We start from the raw sequence: 17,674 nt of genomic DNA on the forward strand, positions 1-17,674 counted from the left end.
ACGGAAGAATAAAAAAAATAATAAACAATAGAAAAACAATAGGCTCTCGCAGCGCTTAGCTGCTCGGGCCTAATTAAAGCTCCGCGGAGCCTCAAGCGGCCCTCGCAGCCAAGCGCCGCTCAAGCCTATAGCCACCGCGTATGTTCCAGCACCGCCTCCCCTCAGCACCTCCTACCCCCAGCCACCGCCTCCCCTCAGCACCGCCTCCCGCCGGCCACCGCCGACGCTCGCGCGCCGTCCTCCACGCGATCCGCTTTGATGCCTTCGGCAGCGTTCCCTGGCGATCCACCCAAAATCTGGAGCAGATTGGGCCATGTGGCAAGGAGATACAGCTGTTTGATTAACCTAGGGGGCGCAGTGGAGTCAAATTGCAATTAAACTCTATTGGGCTCCTTAGAGGTTCACAAGTGTCACTCATAAAAAGTCTGGTGTAAATCGGATGATGTGTGTGTGAATAAGAGACGATCGTATGCATATGGCGAGGGACAGCCATTTTGCCACGCCCCCACGGGTCAGTAGGCATTGACAGAGTTCATCTTCATGTCATTTTATGTCAGTCTGCAAAGGATGAAACCCATATGAATTAGAGAGTAAAAGTAAGACATACAGTAGAAAAAACAGGTGACTTCCTGTCGGAAGTGGGCGGGGCTAAGGTGATGTCATCAATCGACCACCTAACTGTGATGAGGGCTGGTCTATAATGAGACATAGAAAGTCTGATGCAGCTGTGACCTTGTATGTGCATGTTATGTCACTTTGATGCTTAATGGTGAATAGTCAAAGTTTGGGACTTAGCCACGCCCACATGCTTTGACACACAAAAATTCCTGTGATAACTTCTGACCTTTAATGTCTCAACTCTCTGCTGACTGAGTTTGAAGTCTGTATCTCGAAAGCTGTAGGAGGAGATAGATCAGATGCGACGTCTATGAAAAAGAGGAAATGGCGGATTTTGATCCAAAATGGCCGACTTCCTGTTGGGTTTGCACCATGGCTCCAAGAGACTTTTTTGTAGGTCCTGACATCATATACATGTGTACCAAGTTTCATAATTCTAGGTTAAAGCATGGCTTGGGGCTTATTATTTAAATAATNAAGGTTTCAATAGGCTCTCGCAGCGCTTAGCTGCTCGGGCCTAATAATAATTTACAGCAAGGTTTCAATAGGCTCTCGCAGCGCTTAGCTGCTCGGGCCTAATTATATGCAGCGATCATCTTCATGGATCATTTTTGTTTGTTTGTTTGTTTGTTTGTTTGTTTGTTTTTGTGATTATAAGTAAGTATGGGCCCATTAGTATCATTTGACTGATCAGCTATCTGTAAATGATCTGTAAATGATAGCTCTTCTTCCTAAAGAGATGCCAAGTTATATTAACTTCATCTTTTGTTATATGTGGTGTTGTTAAGTTCAACAGTGACTGTCAAGGTAAATAAAAAGCATATTGTTAGCCTACTGATCGGGACAATTGTGACCCCTGCTGGACCTTTTCAAAAGGTGCCTGGATCATACTCGCCTCCTGTGCAGAGGCGCGTAAAATCATGTTAACTCGTCCAGAATACTGCCTATCAGGTAGTGTGGCACCAAATATGTTGCATTGTATTTAGCTCATGTTCTTAGATATAGATGAAGAATGCAATAGACGATAATTAATTCGGCATATACCAAGTTATTATCAGGGGGCGTCACTGTTACAATTGCCTGAGTTTCGCTTCCTGACAGTCCAGACTCGGGGCTTACTAACTCATGTTAGTAGGTCACAGTCGCAGCTGCTCCTTCTGCTGTCTAGCAGAAACTGAGGGGTAAACTCTCAAATGGGCGCAGGCTAGTTAGCGAGGCAGGTGGGTGCCTAGTCAGCTGTATGGCAGGAGAAAAGCTTATTTTAAATATTGAGAGCTAATGTTATCATGTACAAACTCTAAGGTTAGCAACGGCTAATGAAAGTATTTCGGTCCTTGTTTGTTTTTATTTATTTATTAGCTAAGTCTAGCTAACGCGGAAGGCGTCTTCCTTCAGTGTAACCAATGGTTTTGGTAACGGGTTTAATGCGCTGCACCTTTTAGAAAGCATTTCCTGCAGATTTGAGGATGTCTAAACGCCTGCGAAACACTGAGTTGTGCGCCGATTGCTGTGGTCCAGGTAAGATCATTCACACTGAGGGGTTTACTTGCATTTAATATTATTAATCTGCTGACTTTTGGTTACTAATCCTTGATCAGATTATACCTGCCGCCCCGCTGTGCTGTCTTCTGCTTAGTAGTTCCTGCCTGCTTTTTACACAGACTATTGATGTGTGTAATTGTATCATAGCAAATGGCACTGCCAGATTTTCCCATCTAATTTTGAATTTTAGCATGTTATAAAGTTTTAGTCGTCAGTGCCATGCTTGCTCTTTCAGTGTAATGTGAGGTTCTCGCCTGCTTTCAAATTTATAAGTCACCGAGTAAGGTTCTGTGCAATTCCCCAATCTTTGAAGAACTCTAATTACGCCCTTTTAAAACGGATTTATAAAATTATTTACAGCAAATAAAAAGGAAACTATAGAACTCTTCCGACCCCAAAACAAACAAAGCAACAAAAATAACTTTAAAAGGGATGCAAGTATTTTTCATTTTTATAATTGTGTACAAAGGAGCATTTATGATATTATGAATTTTTGTTAAAATTCATTGAATATATAATAAATGTGTCATCACAGGCTGAAGTTGCAGCACTAAAAGCTAAGCCAGCAACATATATTATTACCAGTAGCAGAAGTGGTAACCATTTAACAAATTATAACTTCCCTTTGTTAAACAGTGCAATCTTTAGTTCAGACACAGTGCATCCAGCATTCAAACGGCAAAGAAGATACTGTAAGTTCTTTTGATCAGCTTAAAAATATGATTTTTTTTTTAAGTTTAGATGGCAGTTTATGTTTATTTATTCATAAGATTTGAAGGAAGGTCTTCTATTGTGACACAAGCAGAAACCCTCATATCATCTTGGTTCTGCCTATTGAATACAACCAGAACTTTGGCTGCAGTGGTTTTGGTCCAAGAAATCACAGAAGATGGCAGCAGTTACTTTGCATACCTGGCAACCTAACAACTAATGCTAGGCTGGGAGCAAATACTTCTTTAAAAACAGCTTCCTTGTCTAAATTTAAGTCTAAATAAGGCTATTTTTCACACTTGATGCATTTTAGTAAATAATAAATCACAGAAGATGGCAGCAGTTACTTTGCATACTTGGCAGCCTAGCAGCTAATGCTAGGCAAATACTTCTTTAAAAATGCTTCCTTGTCTAAATATTTAAGTCTATTTTTCACACTTGGTGCATTTTGGTAAATAAGCAATCACAGTTTTACTGAGCATCTAAGATTCCACATTTGGTGGACAATATTTGACTTACCTTTTGGTATTTTTTTTGTCATGGTATTCATTAAAAGTGGTAATAGTTTTATCCCTAGCTTGAACCTAATTACTCCTTAGTAAAGCTTATTTCTCTCTGTGGCAATAAATCTCATTACAGCGTAATGGGCTGATCAAGGTACACAATGGTTTAAAAGTCACTGCTTCAAAATTGCTAAAAGTAAAATCACAAAATGTGTCTGAGGTTGGACTAAATATCAGTTAGCTGACCTGTAACACCACTAACAGTCTCTTTGTTTATCCTTCATTTAGTCTTGCGTGTAGAATAAGATATTTTTACCATTAAAAACAACAAATATGGGTAAATATTGAAGGTAATTCATGGAGTTAGTATTTAAACTCCTTCTTTAAACCTTCTTTTTGGATTAGGGTTAGTTGATGACATCAACCTACAGACAAATTGGCTGATTCAATACATTTTCCTCTTCTTTTGGGAAATTAAAAACAGTAAAGCTCTACATTTTAGACATGGTATATTGATCTGAAAAATACCATCCAATCAAAAAAAAAAAAAATCCTATTAAGTATTTTTAATCAAGATTTCATTCAATGAGACTCTCAAACCAACTACAGTCCAACATGAGATGAATGGCATCTTTTTGTTGAAGTAAATTATAGGCCTGGGAGAAACTTGGAGTGAGCTTTCACACTCTAATGGGCCTGCGAAAGCGGAACAAATAATGACTGCATTGTGTCTCGGATACTTTTCAAAACTTCCATTCGAAGGCAAAAGAAGTGACGTGATGTTTTTCAGTAGTCACAGGAAGCAAAACAGGATGCAAAGCGCGTTGACTGCTGTTCTTGCCGAACAATTCTTTTATTGTTATAATGCGTTTGATTTACTGGAAGAAAATCAAACGCATAGCTTCACTTTCTTCAGAAACAAAAAAAATTAACCAACTATCTTTTCCTCTTTATCGGTAAATGAGAAAGTTTGCGAAGTATGCAGGACCTCGTCCGTCATCTTGTCACTCGGATTAGTTAACCCTGGGGGTTTCTCAGCAGCTGCCCCAGCATATGGCTGGCACCGGTTGTTGAGTGTTAATATTTTTAGAGTTTCAGGATGCGGCATTAAGTTTAGAGGTTCTTGTTGAGAAAAGCATGGAGGAGGCATGTCAGCAAGTCCCAGCAGAGGGGTTATTAAATGGAGAAAAAGAGAGACCCAGGAGACAGAATCCGACCGCCAACCCCAGCAGCTGTTGCTCCTGCACATCAGCTGCTGCTTAGACATTTACAGTCCTCAGTGTCTGCCCTCTCACAAAGCCATGTCTGATAGTTTAGACCTCGGAAGGATCTTACGAGTTTATTTGGTTTTTTAACTCCTGTTTTGGTGTCAGAAAGTTTCTCTGCAGGATAAAGACAGCAGTCAGCAGTGGAGCAAACTGTGTTACATCCTCTCTGTTTCTGTTTGCAGCACCATGCATAGCTTTCACATGTGGCTCATTTCTATTTCTCATTTCTCTTCTGCCTGAACACAGCAGCGAAAGAGGAAGCTGCTCTGTCAGAAGGTGCTTCCACCTCTAACTGCTGGTCCTCACTTCCTTTTTAGAAACTTTTTACACACTGCACAGCCTCACTTTGACATGCAATTAAAGCAGCTTTAAGGGACTATTGCAACAATACGGAATTGACCTGTGTATCTTATTTTTTTTCCTTCGGTTGCATTTGCATTCAAACGTTCTTAGATGTAATTTTAATACGGTAGCAGATTGATGAATATTTGAGATTTTAAACGGAGACAGACATCTTAAGAAAAGTTTAAGAAATTAATTTGCAAAACATAAAAATGTAATACCTTTAATTTGTTTCACAAACAGAGATATATATTAGTTATTTTAATTATAGCCTATAGTAAGTTAAACCCAAACTTCAGCTCCTCAAAAAGTCGCAATATTATACAAGACCGGTTAAAAAAAAACTACATCCCTTGGTCATGGCTCTTTTTGCATGAAATACTTCATCAGAGCAGTATGTGGTGGACTAGGCATGAGGCATTGATGAGGTTCAAAGTAAACCTGGCTTTCTTAATGCCAGCCTTAAAATGGTCTGCTTTCAGGTTTCTGGTTCAGCAGTGACTTAAATCAACCATTTCCTTTCACTCTATCTTTCAACATTATACTTGTGGGGGGGGGACACACTGAGCAGCCTCTTCTTTAGCAGTGACCTTTTGTTTCAGCCATTACTATCTGCTAGACAACTGTCAGGTTAGCAGACCTCCTTATGATTATGTATGTGTTTACACTTCTTAAACATAACAATTCTGTGTGAGCTGTAAGACATTCCTTTTTGTGTAGTGACTCTAACCTTATAGCACAAAATATGGGGTTTGTGTTTGTGGTATGCACCTTGGTGGAAAAAAAAAAGTACATTGTTTAAAGCCTGTATGTTTTCCTTAATGGCTTTGCAAGATGCACCCAATCATCTCTGCCTGTTTGAAAGTAATTGGCATTTATCAATCTGTGAAGGGTTGCAAAGTTATTTCTAAGACTTTGGGATGCCAGTAAACCAAAGTCCATGATCTACAACTGGAGAAAAAAAATGCAGCAGTAGTGAATCTTCCCAGTAGAGGCCAGTCAATCAAAATTACTCCAAGTACACATCAAATATTCAACCAGGATGTCCCACAACAACCCAGAATAACATCTAAGGTACTGTAGGCCTCACACCTGCATCATTTAAAGTTCAAGATTTAGAAACAGGAGGAGAGTTACCGGGCATAAATGGCCTCCATATGAGAGCTGCAGCGACAAAAGCACCGAGCAGAAGGAACAAAAAATCCCCAGCTTAAACTCCCCCCCCAAAAAAGATCTTGATAACGAGTGTGATGTCACATTTGACTGAAACCCAACACAGCACTTTAGAATCTAACCATCTTACTGACAGTCAAAAATGGTGGCGGTAGTGTGATGGTTTAGGTCTGATTTTGACCTTATCTTCCTGTCTTCCAGAGCCTCGCTGGGCCTCCGTGAACAGGGGAGTGCTGATTTGCGACGAGTGCTGCAGCGTTCATCGGGGTCTCGGCAGGCACAGCTCCCAAGTCCGTCACCTGACTCATTCCACATGGCCTCCAACACAGCTTCAGGTTAATGACCCCCCCCCCCACAGAGAGATGATTCTGATTTACGTTCTTCTTTGCTCGTAGTACCGTTCGGCACGCTGTGAAAGTGTCTTCTCTAGAGGCCGAGCAGGCCTGGGATGCCTTGACGTTACACAGCACATATCTTTGTAGTTGTACTTGTCATTGGATGGGACGCATTTTAAACAATCGCATTTTAAACAATCGTCTGTTTTACTCCGTCCAGATGGTGCAGACATTATACAGCAATGGTGCAAATTCAATATGGGAGCACTCCCTTCTGGACCCTGCATCTGTGATGAGTGGAAAACGTAAGGCCAATCCTCAGGACAAACTTCAGTAAGAGCTTTTGTTGTGTTTTTCAGTCTTTATTTGTGGAGCATCTGCGCTGTGGGGGCTCAACTTACCACTTGGCCAATTAGTTCCCCTATTTTTTACCCTTATGTTAAACTCCCTGCATCCGTTTCATAGCCCTGCACTTAACTGATGTAATATTTAGTTAGATATCGCATTTCGAGAGCCATGTATTCACATTCTGCATGCCAATAATATTTTTGGCCAGTTGGTTGGTCTGCAGCGGCCCCATGATGCTCACCATATGTGATGCTAAAGCTTGCAGAACACACTGAGAAAAAATTGTAACGACGGGGAAAGAACAAGTGTAAGGAAACTGATCAAAACTGATGTAGATGTTGCTATATTCAGCTATGATATTGTGTCCATATGTTTATCTGCTATCATGCATGACTTATTTAATCTGTATTAGTATGATTAACGAACGTGCATATCTGTGCAGCCGACCAAATGCTCTTTGCTCACACTTAATTGTGGAGATTTTGTGGAGATCTAAACAAATTAAATTTAAAGTGGACATATAGTAGTTTCAAATCCTTAATTTTCACATTTAAGCCATTCAGTGGTGGCCTATTTAAAGTGGCATTAAATTATATTTAAAGTTTTTAGATTCTGTTATATATAACTTTTCCCATTTCAGTGTCATGGTAGTTGATGTTAAGAATATTCTGACTGTCTTATAAGGCAGGTACAAAATAATCACAACTTTTAAGGGTAGTACATTTCAACGAGGTGAAATTACCTGCACAAACACAGGAGATAACAAAATTCAGTATGCTTGGCAAAAAAAAAATGAAAAGATCAATATTGAGATGAATAGCAAACGTCCCTGAATTTAAGATGTGTTTTTTTTTTTTTTTTTAATTGATCTCCATGGATTGAATTCATGATGTTAATCATAAAAATATCGATGAGAAAAAAAAAGATTGCTGTTTACTCATTCATTTCATGTTTCTGTTTCAAAAGCCCAAACAAATCAGAGTTTATTAGAGCCAAATATCAAATGCTGGCATTCGTCCATCGCATGCCGTGCCGTGACGACGACAGCTCTACAGCAAAGGATTTAAGCAAGGTAAGAAGAAATAGATGGGGAACAACGTTGCATTTAAAATACTCTTTAGCAAATCTAACAGGTTCAATTCATACAAAACAATTTTTTAGTTTATTACTTTGCTTTTTAGAGTTAATGAGCTTCTATTTAGTGAACCGTGACTTTTTGTTTCCTTGGCGTATAAATATAACCTGGCGCAGGATTAGATGTCATAACCGTAAAGACAAAGGGACGTACTATTAAAGTAAGGCAGTCGTCTGTTGCTCTTCATAGGATTACTCTGTATTTGGTTAGAACAAACATTTTGACAAAAACTTTGACAAAGAAGTCTGAACCATGTCTTGCCTCCACCTTCAGCGGGGGCGATGGTAAGAGAGGAACTGCAGCAAATCATGGGGGTTGCTGAAGCAACAATTTTATTTTAAGGTTTTTGCTCAGATATTTATTGCAGGATGCAAGAATAATGTAGTACTTAGATTTGTTTTTTCACAGCATCAGCTGATTCTTTAGCTTGTTGCGTCTTCATAATGTTTGTCAATTACTTTTCAGCAACTTCATTCGAGTGTGCGCACAGGAAATCTCGAGACTTGTTTGAGGCTGCTGTCTCTGGGAGCACAAGCTAATTTTTTCCATCCAGTAAGATTTGGTTTTTCATTTTAATACTTTGATTAAATTTTTTATGTTTTTTTTTATTTTTGTGTGTGTTGATTCTTCTCTCGGCGTTGCTGATAATTGATGCGTCTCTTCCAGGACAAAGGAAACACTCCTTTGCATGTAGCTGCAAAGGCAGGCCAAGTATCTCAGGCTGAACTGCTGACTGTGTATGGGGCTGATCCTGGAGCTCTAGACAGCAATGGCAAAACTCCCATTGACCATGCAAGGTATAGCCTCTCATTATTAACAGTTCATGTTTTTTAGTCTTTCATGACATTTCTGGATCTACGCATCTTTAACTATTTGTGTTACTGCTGTGTTTTTTCAGAGAGGTTGGTCACTATGACCTGGCAGACAGGCTGGTGGAGATTCAGTATGAGCTCACTGATCGACTGGCGTTTTATTTATGTGGCAGAAAACCGGGTAAGCAGTGACAGAGAGTCATTTGTGATTTGTGCTTAATTGGTCTGTGCATGTTTTGGTAATTATGTTTCCTCATCTGAAACCAGTAATGAAAGTAGTGAGGGATTATACAACACAGGTTGTGATTTTCTTTCCTTCCAGGCTCTGTTCAGACTTGCTGTACTTCATTTCTTGTTTGATTTTGACAAATATTTAAGAAATAAAGCGTGAAAGGGGGGAGATAAAAAAGCAAGCACAAGGCAGCTGAGCATGCAGCTAAAAGATGCTAAAGAGTGATGATGTTATGTTTGGAACGCTGAACTAAGGCCTCAATGCATAACACAATGTCCATGCCAGGCAGTAGTGATAACCGAGTCCAGTTATTAATCAATGGCAACTCCAGACAGATGGCTTTTTAGCCTTGATTTAAAAGAACTCAGTGTTTCAGGATTTTTGCTGTTTTCTGTAAGTTTTATTCCAGATTAGTGGAGAATAAAAACTGAAAGCTGTCTCGGCTACATGCTTTACACATGCAGTAAATGTACACACTGCAAATTTCATCACAAAAAGAGAGAAAAACAGCATTATTTCTGTTAATATGGTGTATTTTTATAACATAAAACAAACAACCATTTATTTTCTTTAACTACTCATCTGATCATAAAATTCAACAGCCAAAACATGCGGGGGCAGACTCCATCTGAAATTATTGTTAGTAATGGTTATGCCAAATAAATCCACAACTCTCCTCTTGATCCATGTAGATCATAAAAATGGTGAGCACTTCGTCATTCCCCAGATGGCTGACAGGTACGTTCCATTCATCTTAAGGGTCTTGTCTTTAGTTTACCATCAGTCAGGCACGTTTTCATGCCTGTGTCGCTCTCTCTCTCTTCCCACCTTCCACTAACTCAGTGTTTGCTTTGTTTAATCTAGTTTAGAGGAAGCAGATCCACTCAAGTTACAGTTTTAGCAAATAATTCAGTTGTTCTGACTGTAAATGTATGCTCTAATTTCACTTCAGTCTGAAAACTGCTCTGCAGAACACTGTGCTTTTTAAATTACATATTTGAACTTTTTCACTTGCTCTCTTTTGATGGAGCAGAAATGTGTAAGTATAACTTGGTTAAACAGAAAAACTGGGTGAAATTCATCTGCATGTAATTGTAAAAGTTACCTTTTCTCTTTGTAGAAGTCCAGATCTAACAGAACTTGCAAAAGCCGCAAAGAGAAAACTGCAGTCAGTGAGTACTTATCTTGCCCTTGGAGGTTTTTATTCATTCAGCCTCCTTAAAGCTAAATGTGCTTTTCTTACCTTTATTCAGCTCAGCAATCATTTATTTGAGGAGTTGGCCATGGACGTGTATGATGAAGTGGACAGACGAGAGACAGATGCAGGTAAAGGACAAATAAGTGTCTTTTGATTTGAGAAGCTGTCTCGCGTTGCATTTCATCAAAGTGCCATTTTTCTTTTTTGACCAGCTTGCAATAAGGTGCAGCTTTGCTCACCTCTGTCATCTGTATGTCATTGCTTGCAGTGTGGTTGGCAACACAGAATCACAGCACGTTGGTGTCGGAGACGACTCTGGTTCCTTTCCTTCCTGTAAATCCAGAGTATTCATCAACAAGAAACCAGGTGAGTTGGCTTCACAGACGCCTCTGCAGGTTTCTGCTGCAGGTTCTGCTTTTTACTGAAAATTAAATTTTGGTACAGTTGTTTGACTGGTTTTTTTTATTTTTTTTTTTTTTTAAGGGGCCTTTTTTTTAATTTTTCTTAATTCTATTGATTCACCATATTTAAAATTCTAATCTTTACTTTGTATAATTTTAATCTGCTTGATTTTATTATTATTATTTTTTTCTTATTGTATGTTGTTTTTAACTTTTTTTTTGCACAAGCACTTTGAATTGTCTCCGGCTGAAAGGTGCTACATAAATAAAGTTGCCTTGCTTTGCCTTGCCTTTAGGGACGACAGAAGCTCGCAAGGTTCAACGCACATGAATTTGCAACTCTAGTCATTGATATTTTAAGTGACGCCAAACGCAGACAACAAGGGAATTCTGTCGGCAGTCCGAAAGGTCTGTATCCTCCTGTCGCTTTTATCCAGAGCTCTGCTGACATTAATGTAAACTACAAAAGTTCTCAGACTGGCCTGAACATCATAACATTTTATGACGTTACAATTACAACTAAGGCAATTACAATTTAATTTCAGCGTCGCGAAAAACATAGCAGACAGGCGAGGGATGGAGTCATGAACAAGTTTGATGGAGAAGTAGGTTGTAAAACGAAATCCCAAGCTTTGGTAATCTCACAGATTACCAAAACCAACACACTGTTCAAGGAGAGCCATCGGAGAAGCAGTGGGGGGCCTGTGGTAACTCTGAGCAGGAGAGATGCCCAACGTATCTGCGATATTAGTTGTACATTTCTTAAACCTGGTCAATGTGGATAAGTGATAACATGGCAATCTGGGTAGGTTAGAAATTAACCCTTTTATTTTTATTTTTTTTTGCCTACATGCAAAATGTTTTGTTTGAAAAATTAGCACTTCACATCCCACTGAACACATTCTCCACCATAAAACATAGTGGTAGCCGTATTATGCTGCGCTCCGTCATTCATGATTTCTTTCAGCTGCTATATTGACTATTAGTATTTATTATTGAGTTAGTAAAATAAAAACTTAAATGAATTGCCCATCTGTTGCCAGACTTAAAGTTTGAGGTTCACAGATGCCTCTCCGTCCAATCTGACTGAACTTGGAACTATTCTGTGCAGAAACAATGGGCTAAAGGTTTAGCCTCATGACGTGCAAAGCTGGGAGAAACAAACCCGTAGTGACCTGCAGATGTTTCAGTCAAGTACTGCGTGAGGGGTGCGAATACCATCAAATATTTACAACTGTTCTGGTCAAACTCCAGAAGCAAATATATTGAAGGTTGTGGTTGTAGGATGACAAAATGTGGGAAAGTTCAAGGGAACACTGAATACTTTTGTAAGCTGCTGTGTCAATCGGACCGACACTAACCACGCCATTTTGATCCCGTTTATTCCAGACAATGTTGAACTCATATTAAAGGGCGTGGCTGTCAGACACAGCAGTGATTATGACAGCGTGGCTTCAGATGAAGACACAGATCAAGAGCTCCCTTCGAGCAAAGGAGACAGAACCAAGGTATTTGACCACTGAGTGAGGACACATGCTCCCTGCTGGTGGGTTTGTCTTTAACCAGTTTCCTCAACAGAGCCTGGACTCTGACATTTCTGACGGCCCTGTAACTATGCACGAATACATGGAGGTGAAAAATGCGCTCACTGCCTCCGAAGCCAAGATCCAGCAGCTCTTGAAAGCCAACGACGATCTGAGCGACGAGCTGAGGCTGATGCAGAAAAAGGTATCCCCCGCACTGCATCAATGAGATCACTAACCCCCGGGGGATCGCTGACTGGGAGGGTGGGGGAAGTTTGTGGAGACGCAGAGCGGCTTCTGGAGCGCAGTGTGAGCGCTCCCTGGTGTCGGAGGTTATGAACTGATCAGAGCCAGTGAGATTGGATCGAATCAGCTTTCTTTTTGACCAGCATGTTTCAGAATCTTAATAAAAAAAAACCTCATATTTGTTTTTTCTCCTTGTTTTTCATTTTTTATTCTTTTTTGTTTGGTTGACTTTCAGAAAAAGCAAAGCATCTTTTTTTTTTTTTTCATTTAATAACGGATTATATTTTTATTGTGTTATCAGTTGGAATGAATGTTATGGCATCTAATGTTACTAACAAGCATGTTGTAAAAAAAAAAAGCATGACATAATTTACCCTGGATTTTAACGTTTTATGACACAATAGTGACTAACGAACCGTGTATGTTTGTGTGTGTGTGTATGTTGCTTTACCACACGTTCTGTTTTTATATTTCAAAATGTTGGAAATGTTGTTTTAGTTGTGTTTTCTAACTAGTTACATTGGACTGAAAGATACTGGTCAAACAAACTTGGAACCCTGTTGCTCTGGTCTTTAATCTGTGTGATTAAATCACACAGAAAATGATCCACTGGCATGTGGAGCCACGCCTGTCTTGATTTGCACAGACAAGAAATGCATCCTATTTGCTCTCATGTTGCACATGTTTTGTGCAGTTTAGATTCTCAACATGTGTTTTCTAGAACCTGTTTTTTTTTTTGTTTTGTTTTGTTTTTTTTAAGTCTTGTCAATGGACCCTTTAGGATAAACATATGCCTCTCAGTAAATTAGAATATTTTGAAAGGTTAATTTATTTTAGTTAATTAGTTAAAATAGAGAATCACATATTTTAAAGATGAATTGCACACAGACATATTTCAAACTTTGAAATGACGTGTACCTGTACTTAGGCTTCGTTTTTTGTGGATGGTAGCAGTTCGGTGTCCACATTTAGATAAATGACTGTCAATGCAAACCAGTCAATACTTATAACTTGTTTTATTTTGACATGTAATGTGGCCGCGACCCGTTCTTTTTTTTCATATCGTAAACATATCAGCTCCCTGAACTTAAATCAGAGACTTTATCCTCCTTTCTCCTACCAAATCCTTCCTTCCCTCTTTTTGTCGAATGCCAGTTGCTACATTGATTTTGGGGCCAGGTTTTGCTTCTCTTCTCTTTTTTTATGGTTCTTGAGTCTGTTCTGTAGCTGCATCTTTGTGCAACAGTCTCTTGCTTGCTTATAACTTGCTTTGCATTTTGGGACCAAGATTAAGTCCTTTTTAAAAATGACGTCCAGGGAATATGGCAGACATGTCTGCATGAATTTGATCTCACAGTAGTTGGTAACTTTTGGATGCTAACATTATTTAAACTAAATCTGAAGCTCCAACGATATTTCTAAATTTAGTTTTATGCAACGGAGTAGATTAGTCTTATGGAAATCTAGATTTTTTAAAAAACGTTTTGTCATGAAAGCGGCTTCAGATTTGTTTGTGTGTTTAAAATTCTTAATATCGACAAAGATCTACTAAATTAGTGCCACATTAAAGAGTCGCCAGGATCGAAGTTAAGTTAAAATGTATAGAAATTGTAGGATAAAATCAGTTATGGTAAGCTTCACAGAGCTAACAGGGACCCAAGCTTGCCTTGCTGAGAGCGCCTCTTAGTGTACTGCTGACCGTCTCTTCCAGCTGCAATCTCTGCAAAGCGAGAACACCTCTCTCAGGCGGCAGGTCACAACAAATGTCTATCAGACCCCCAGCGGTACAGACTACCCTGACCCGTCCAGCCCCTCAGCCCTGAAACGCCGGCAGTCTGCGCGGGCCAGTCGGCCCATGTCAATGTATGAGACCGGCTCGGGCCTGAAGCCCTATCTTTCCAAAGGGGAAACTCCTTACCCAGAGGAGGGTCTCCCCAGCCTGCAACCCTTTCCACCTCATGTAAGTAAGACCCGCTCCCCGCAGCTTCCTCTGCACTGCTCACTTCTGTTGTCTTTCCCCCCTCATTTCTTCACCCTGTCTGCCGTCGTGTCGCTCTGCCCTTGTTTTTTTTATTTGATTTATTTGACTTGCCACAGGGTGTTTAGCTGTATCGAAGACTGAGATTCATTGAAAATGTCATTGCCACACATTTGTCTCGTTTCACCGTGTCCAGTTCAGAATCATGTCTACGTTGTCTCGGTTTACTGGATTGCTGCTTTATTTGGACAAACTGTATTTGTGGAAGCGAGTTGATTAGCTTTGGATTTTTGTACTGTTTTATGTTGACGTGCATTAAAGTCACCGTGTAAACTCTGTGTTTTGTAATGCATGACGCTCCTACACACACACGCACATTTCATCTGTTTTCATTTTCAATTTCAACAAGACATGGTTAAATTTGAGACCCCGCTTATAGTAAATGTACCTCTACCCTCTTGGTTTGTTTTGAGTTCATGCAGTTGATACAGGATATTTGGAAATAACTTCACAATTACAATCAATTCCTCATTTAAACCAATATATTTCATGTTCATAGGTTCTTCACCTTTTGCTCAGCCATTTTGTCATAATTACCAGTAGATTTATTCTGCCTGGGGAAGAGATCCATCTCCATTCATATTTTTTTTTTTACCTCACACTTTTTCATTGAAATATGATTTAACCTCTGTCTTTAGACAGAAAGGGGTGCATTTGTGACCTCTTCATCCCTTCCCTCATTTCCATCCACCCTGTCTTGGTCCAAGGACGACACTCCTCAAACGGTTAAGTACATTTGCGCTCGGCCTGCATCCTTGTGGGACACGGCAGATCCACTTGGAGCCTTCTCTCTCTGTCCCTCCTTCATAAGCTTCCTGTGCTCTCCTGCCATTTATCTGCCCTGCTGCATGAGCCGAACCTCCCACCGGCTGCCGTCACCAGCATCATCCTCAGCGCACCGTTAACCAGTGGGAAGGCAGAGTGTTTTGCTGTGCCTTGCAAAAGCATTCATTCCCCTTGAACTCGCTTACATTTGGTCACGTTAGAATTTACAGAGTCTTACAGACTCTGTGGGAAAGACCAACACAAATTAGTAAAGATATAGTTTGCAAATAAAATTGGAAAAGCGTGCAATGCAATCCGTATTCAGTATGTCTTATGTTGGTATCGTTTGTAAAATAGTATTTTTGGGTAAGGCAGCATCTGTTTTGCTTTTCTCAGGCTGACTGGAGGGCATCGGTAAACATACATTTTTATTTTTTTTAAAACAGATTCTCACAGATTTAAGACAGGGCTTTGACTAAACCATTTTATCAAAGCTCTGATTTGATGTTTTCCTTGAAGGTGAATCTCTGACCAGCTTACCTGGCACTGCTGAAGTATCTGCACAGCACGATTTGGCCGTCAATATGTTTCATCTGCGGGATTCGTGTTTCAAAACACAGAGTGTTTAGCATGTTGGTCAACATTTCGCCACTAATTTGGCGAAATAAAAAAGTCCAAGGTGTGTGAATTCTTTTGTAATCAAGTCAAAAGCTGATTGACCTGCTGAACCTTGAATTGAAAGGTGAACTGAAACAGCTGATTTTTTGAACATCACATTTCTACACTTTGAACACTAAGGTAAAAAGGAAGGAAATTGCACATTTTGTGAAATCTTAATTAGATTTTTTTTACTTAGTTTAATTTTGTCCTGTAGGTGATAAGTTTTGCAAGAAAAGAGAGAAAAATCTCACATCTGTAGCTGCCAAATGTTGTGATCCAGACAGGTTTATTTGAGAAGATGAGTCAGTGACCAAGGCAGAACAGACATTTTTGTTATGTCTGAATGCAAGAGAATTTCCTGAGGCGAGTTATTTGGTCTGCATTCTGATTCAGATTTAGATCTGGATTCGCTGAGAATATGGAGACCTGCTGTTTGTGAAAATGTTAAGCAGGCTTCCCAGACATGACTGTACTCGTACGTCTAAGCACTTCTGGAGTCTAAAGTTTAAGAAATTCCTTTAAAATCTGGTGCAAAGACGAGCTTTCCTGCAGTAAAATGTTTTGTTAAACATTAAGTGGTGTTTTTCTCTGCCATCAATTTTATTGTCAGTATGAGATTTTTGTTTTTTCTACACATGAATAACTACCAGTAGCTTTTTCTTTGAATAGTTTCACCTTCAACTTGGGAATCCACAAGCTCCCACACACTTATGATGTTGCTAAAGCACAGATATGGCTTCACTCTGATTTGAACAAAACTTCTGAACTTTGTAAATTTTTCCTTGCCTGTATTGCTCTAGTTTGATGCTCTGGCTTCAAAGCTTTGCTGGCCTGTTTTATTCAGCTCTGCTTTTCAATCTGAATGAATTGAACACATTCAGCAAGCAGAGGTTTTACATTAAGAATATTTAATTTATTACTGAATATAGTATAGTCTGTAGTATGTTGTTTATTTTTACTGGAAACTCTCTCTCCAGACGTCAAAGCTGGAAAAGCAAAGCAGCGTGCCAGAAAGCGACTATGACAACACCTTCAATGACTCCGAGATGGATGATTCTGGGTAAGATGATATATATGCCAGCAAATCGGAAGTTCTGCACCTTTTATGTTTTGTACACTTGAATAATTTGAAAACTTTTAAGCGTTGCTCTTCTTTTTACTCTTTTTGACTTTCCCCTTTGCAGCTTTGGCAGGAGAGGGAGGATGAGGAGCAGCGGGTGGCTTGGAGAGGGCAACTCCATCCCAGAGCTGGAGGATCTGCAGACGGAGTCGGACCCCACGCTGCCAAGCACGGAGGACGTCATCCGCAAAACGGAGCAGATCACCAAGAACATCCAGGAGCTCCTGCGAGCTGCTCAGGACAATAAACATGACAGGTCAGACTGAAGGAGAGCGTGTCTTATTTTCAGCCTTCTTGTCCTTTCCTCCATTTCAAACCCTCCTCCATTGATCATTTTTCAGTTGGTTTGTTATTTTTTGATGCCTTTTGTCCACTTTTCCCTGCCAATATTTCCCCTTCTCATTCCTGCCTCCACCCGCGCTGTCCTGTTGCGATACTCTTTGGCTTCCCCCATCCTTCGCCGCTTGTAGACCGTGTGAGCGTGAGGGAGTCCGACGACTCCGTCACAGCCTGGGATGTTTCAGCACCCTGGTGCCATGGGCTGAGAAGGCCTCCTCCCCCCTCCAGCCTCTCAGCCTGCGGTCCCCCGACCCCACCTCCTGGTACTCTGGCCTCTGTCCCTGCCTCCCAGGCACAGTTTTATTTTCCTCTTTCCTCTATTTCCTCTGCTGACTCTCACCTGCTAATAAGCTCTGCTTTTTTTT

General features: G+C 40.1%; 1 protein-coding gene across 7 annotated transcripts in view; it reads left to right on the forward strand.

Moving 5' to 3' along the window:
- The first annotated feature begins 1,720 nt into the window (after window positions 1–1,720).
- Window positions 1,721–17,674, forward strand: part of git2a (G protein-coupled receptor kinase interacting ArfGAP 2a) — a 21,516-nt gene continuing 5,562 nt past the window's right edge. The window contains exons 1-20 of one of the 7 annotated variants that reach the window (XM_015027583.1): window positions 1,721–2,136; window positions 6,359–6,492; window positions 6,713–6,825; window positions 7,807–7,912; window positions 8,441–8,527; window positions 8,642–8,772; window positions 8,874–8,968; window positions 9,712–9,757; window positions 10,053–10,058; window positions 10,140–10,191; window positions 10,273–10,345; window positions 10,486–10,583; window positions 10,915–11,026; window positions 12,008–12,126; window positions 12,197–12,346; window positions 14,099–14,347; window positions 15,064–15,150; window positions 16,828–16,910; window positions 17,035–17,226; window positions 17,441–17,668. In XM_015027583.1, coding sequence (XP_014883069.1) covers window positions 2,085–2,136; window positions 6,359–6,492; window positions 6,713–6,825; window positions 7,807–7,912; window positions 8,441–8,527; window positions 8,642–8,772; window positions 8,874–8,968; window positions 9,712–9,757; window positions 10,053–10,058; window positions 10,140–10,191; window positions 10,273–10,345; window positions 10,486–10,583; window positions 10,915–11,026; window positions 12,008–12,126; window positions 12,197–12,346; window positions 14,099–14,347; window positions 15,064–15,150; window positions 16,828–16,910; window positions 17,035–17,226; window positions 17,441–17,642 — 2,187 coding nt within the window. In that variant the 5' untranslated portion in view covers window positions 1,721–2,084 and the 3' untranslated portion in view covers window positions 17,643–17,668. Of the gene's footprint in view, window positions 2,137–6,358; window positions 6,493–6,712; window positions 6,826–7,806; window positions 7,913–8,440; window positions 8,528–8,641; window positions 8,773–8,873; window positions 8,969–9,711; window positions 9,758–10,052; window positions 10,059–10,139; window positions 10,192–10,272; window positions 10,346–10,485; window positions 10,584–10,914; window positions 11,027–12,007; window positions 12,127–12,196; window positions 12,347–14,098; window positions 14,348–15,063; window positions 15,151–16,827; window positions 16,911–17,034; window positions 17,227–17,440; window positions 17,669–17,674 lie in introns of those variants that run through there. The other 6 variants (XM_015027581.1, XM_015027586.1, XM_015027582.1 and 3 more) reach the window with 6 other exon arrangements.

Source organism: Poecilia latipinna, unplaced genomic scaffold, assembly GCF_001443285.1.
Source record: "Poecilia latipinna isolate Pla-1442-1.1 unplaced genomic scaffold, P_latipinna-1.0 Scaffold104, whole genome shotgun sequence".
NCBI classification, from domain to species: Eukaryota; Metazoa; Chordata; class Actinopteri; order Cyprinodontiformes; family Poeciliidae; genus Poecilia; species Poecilia latipinna.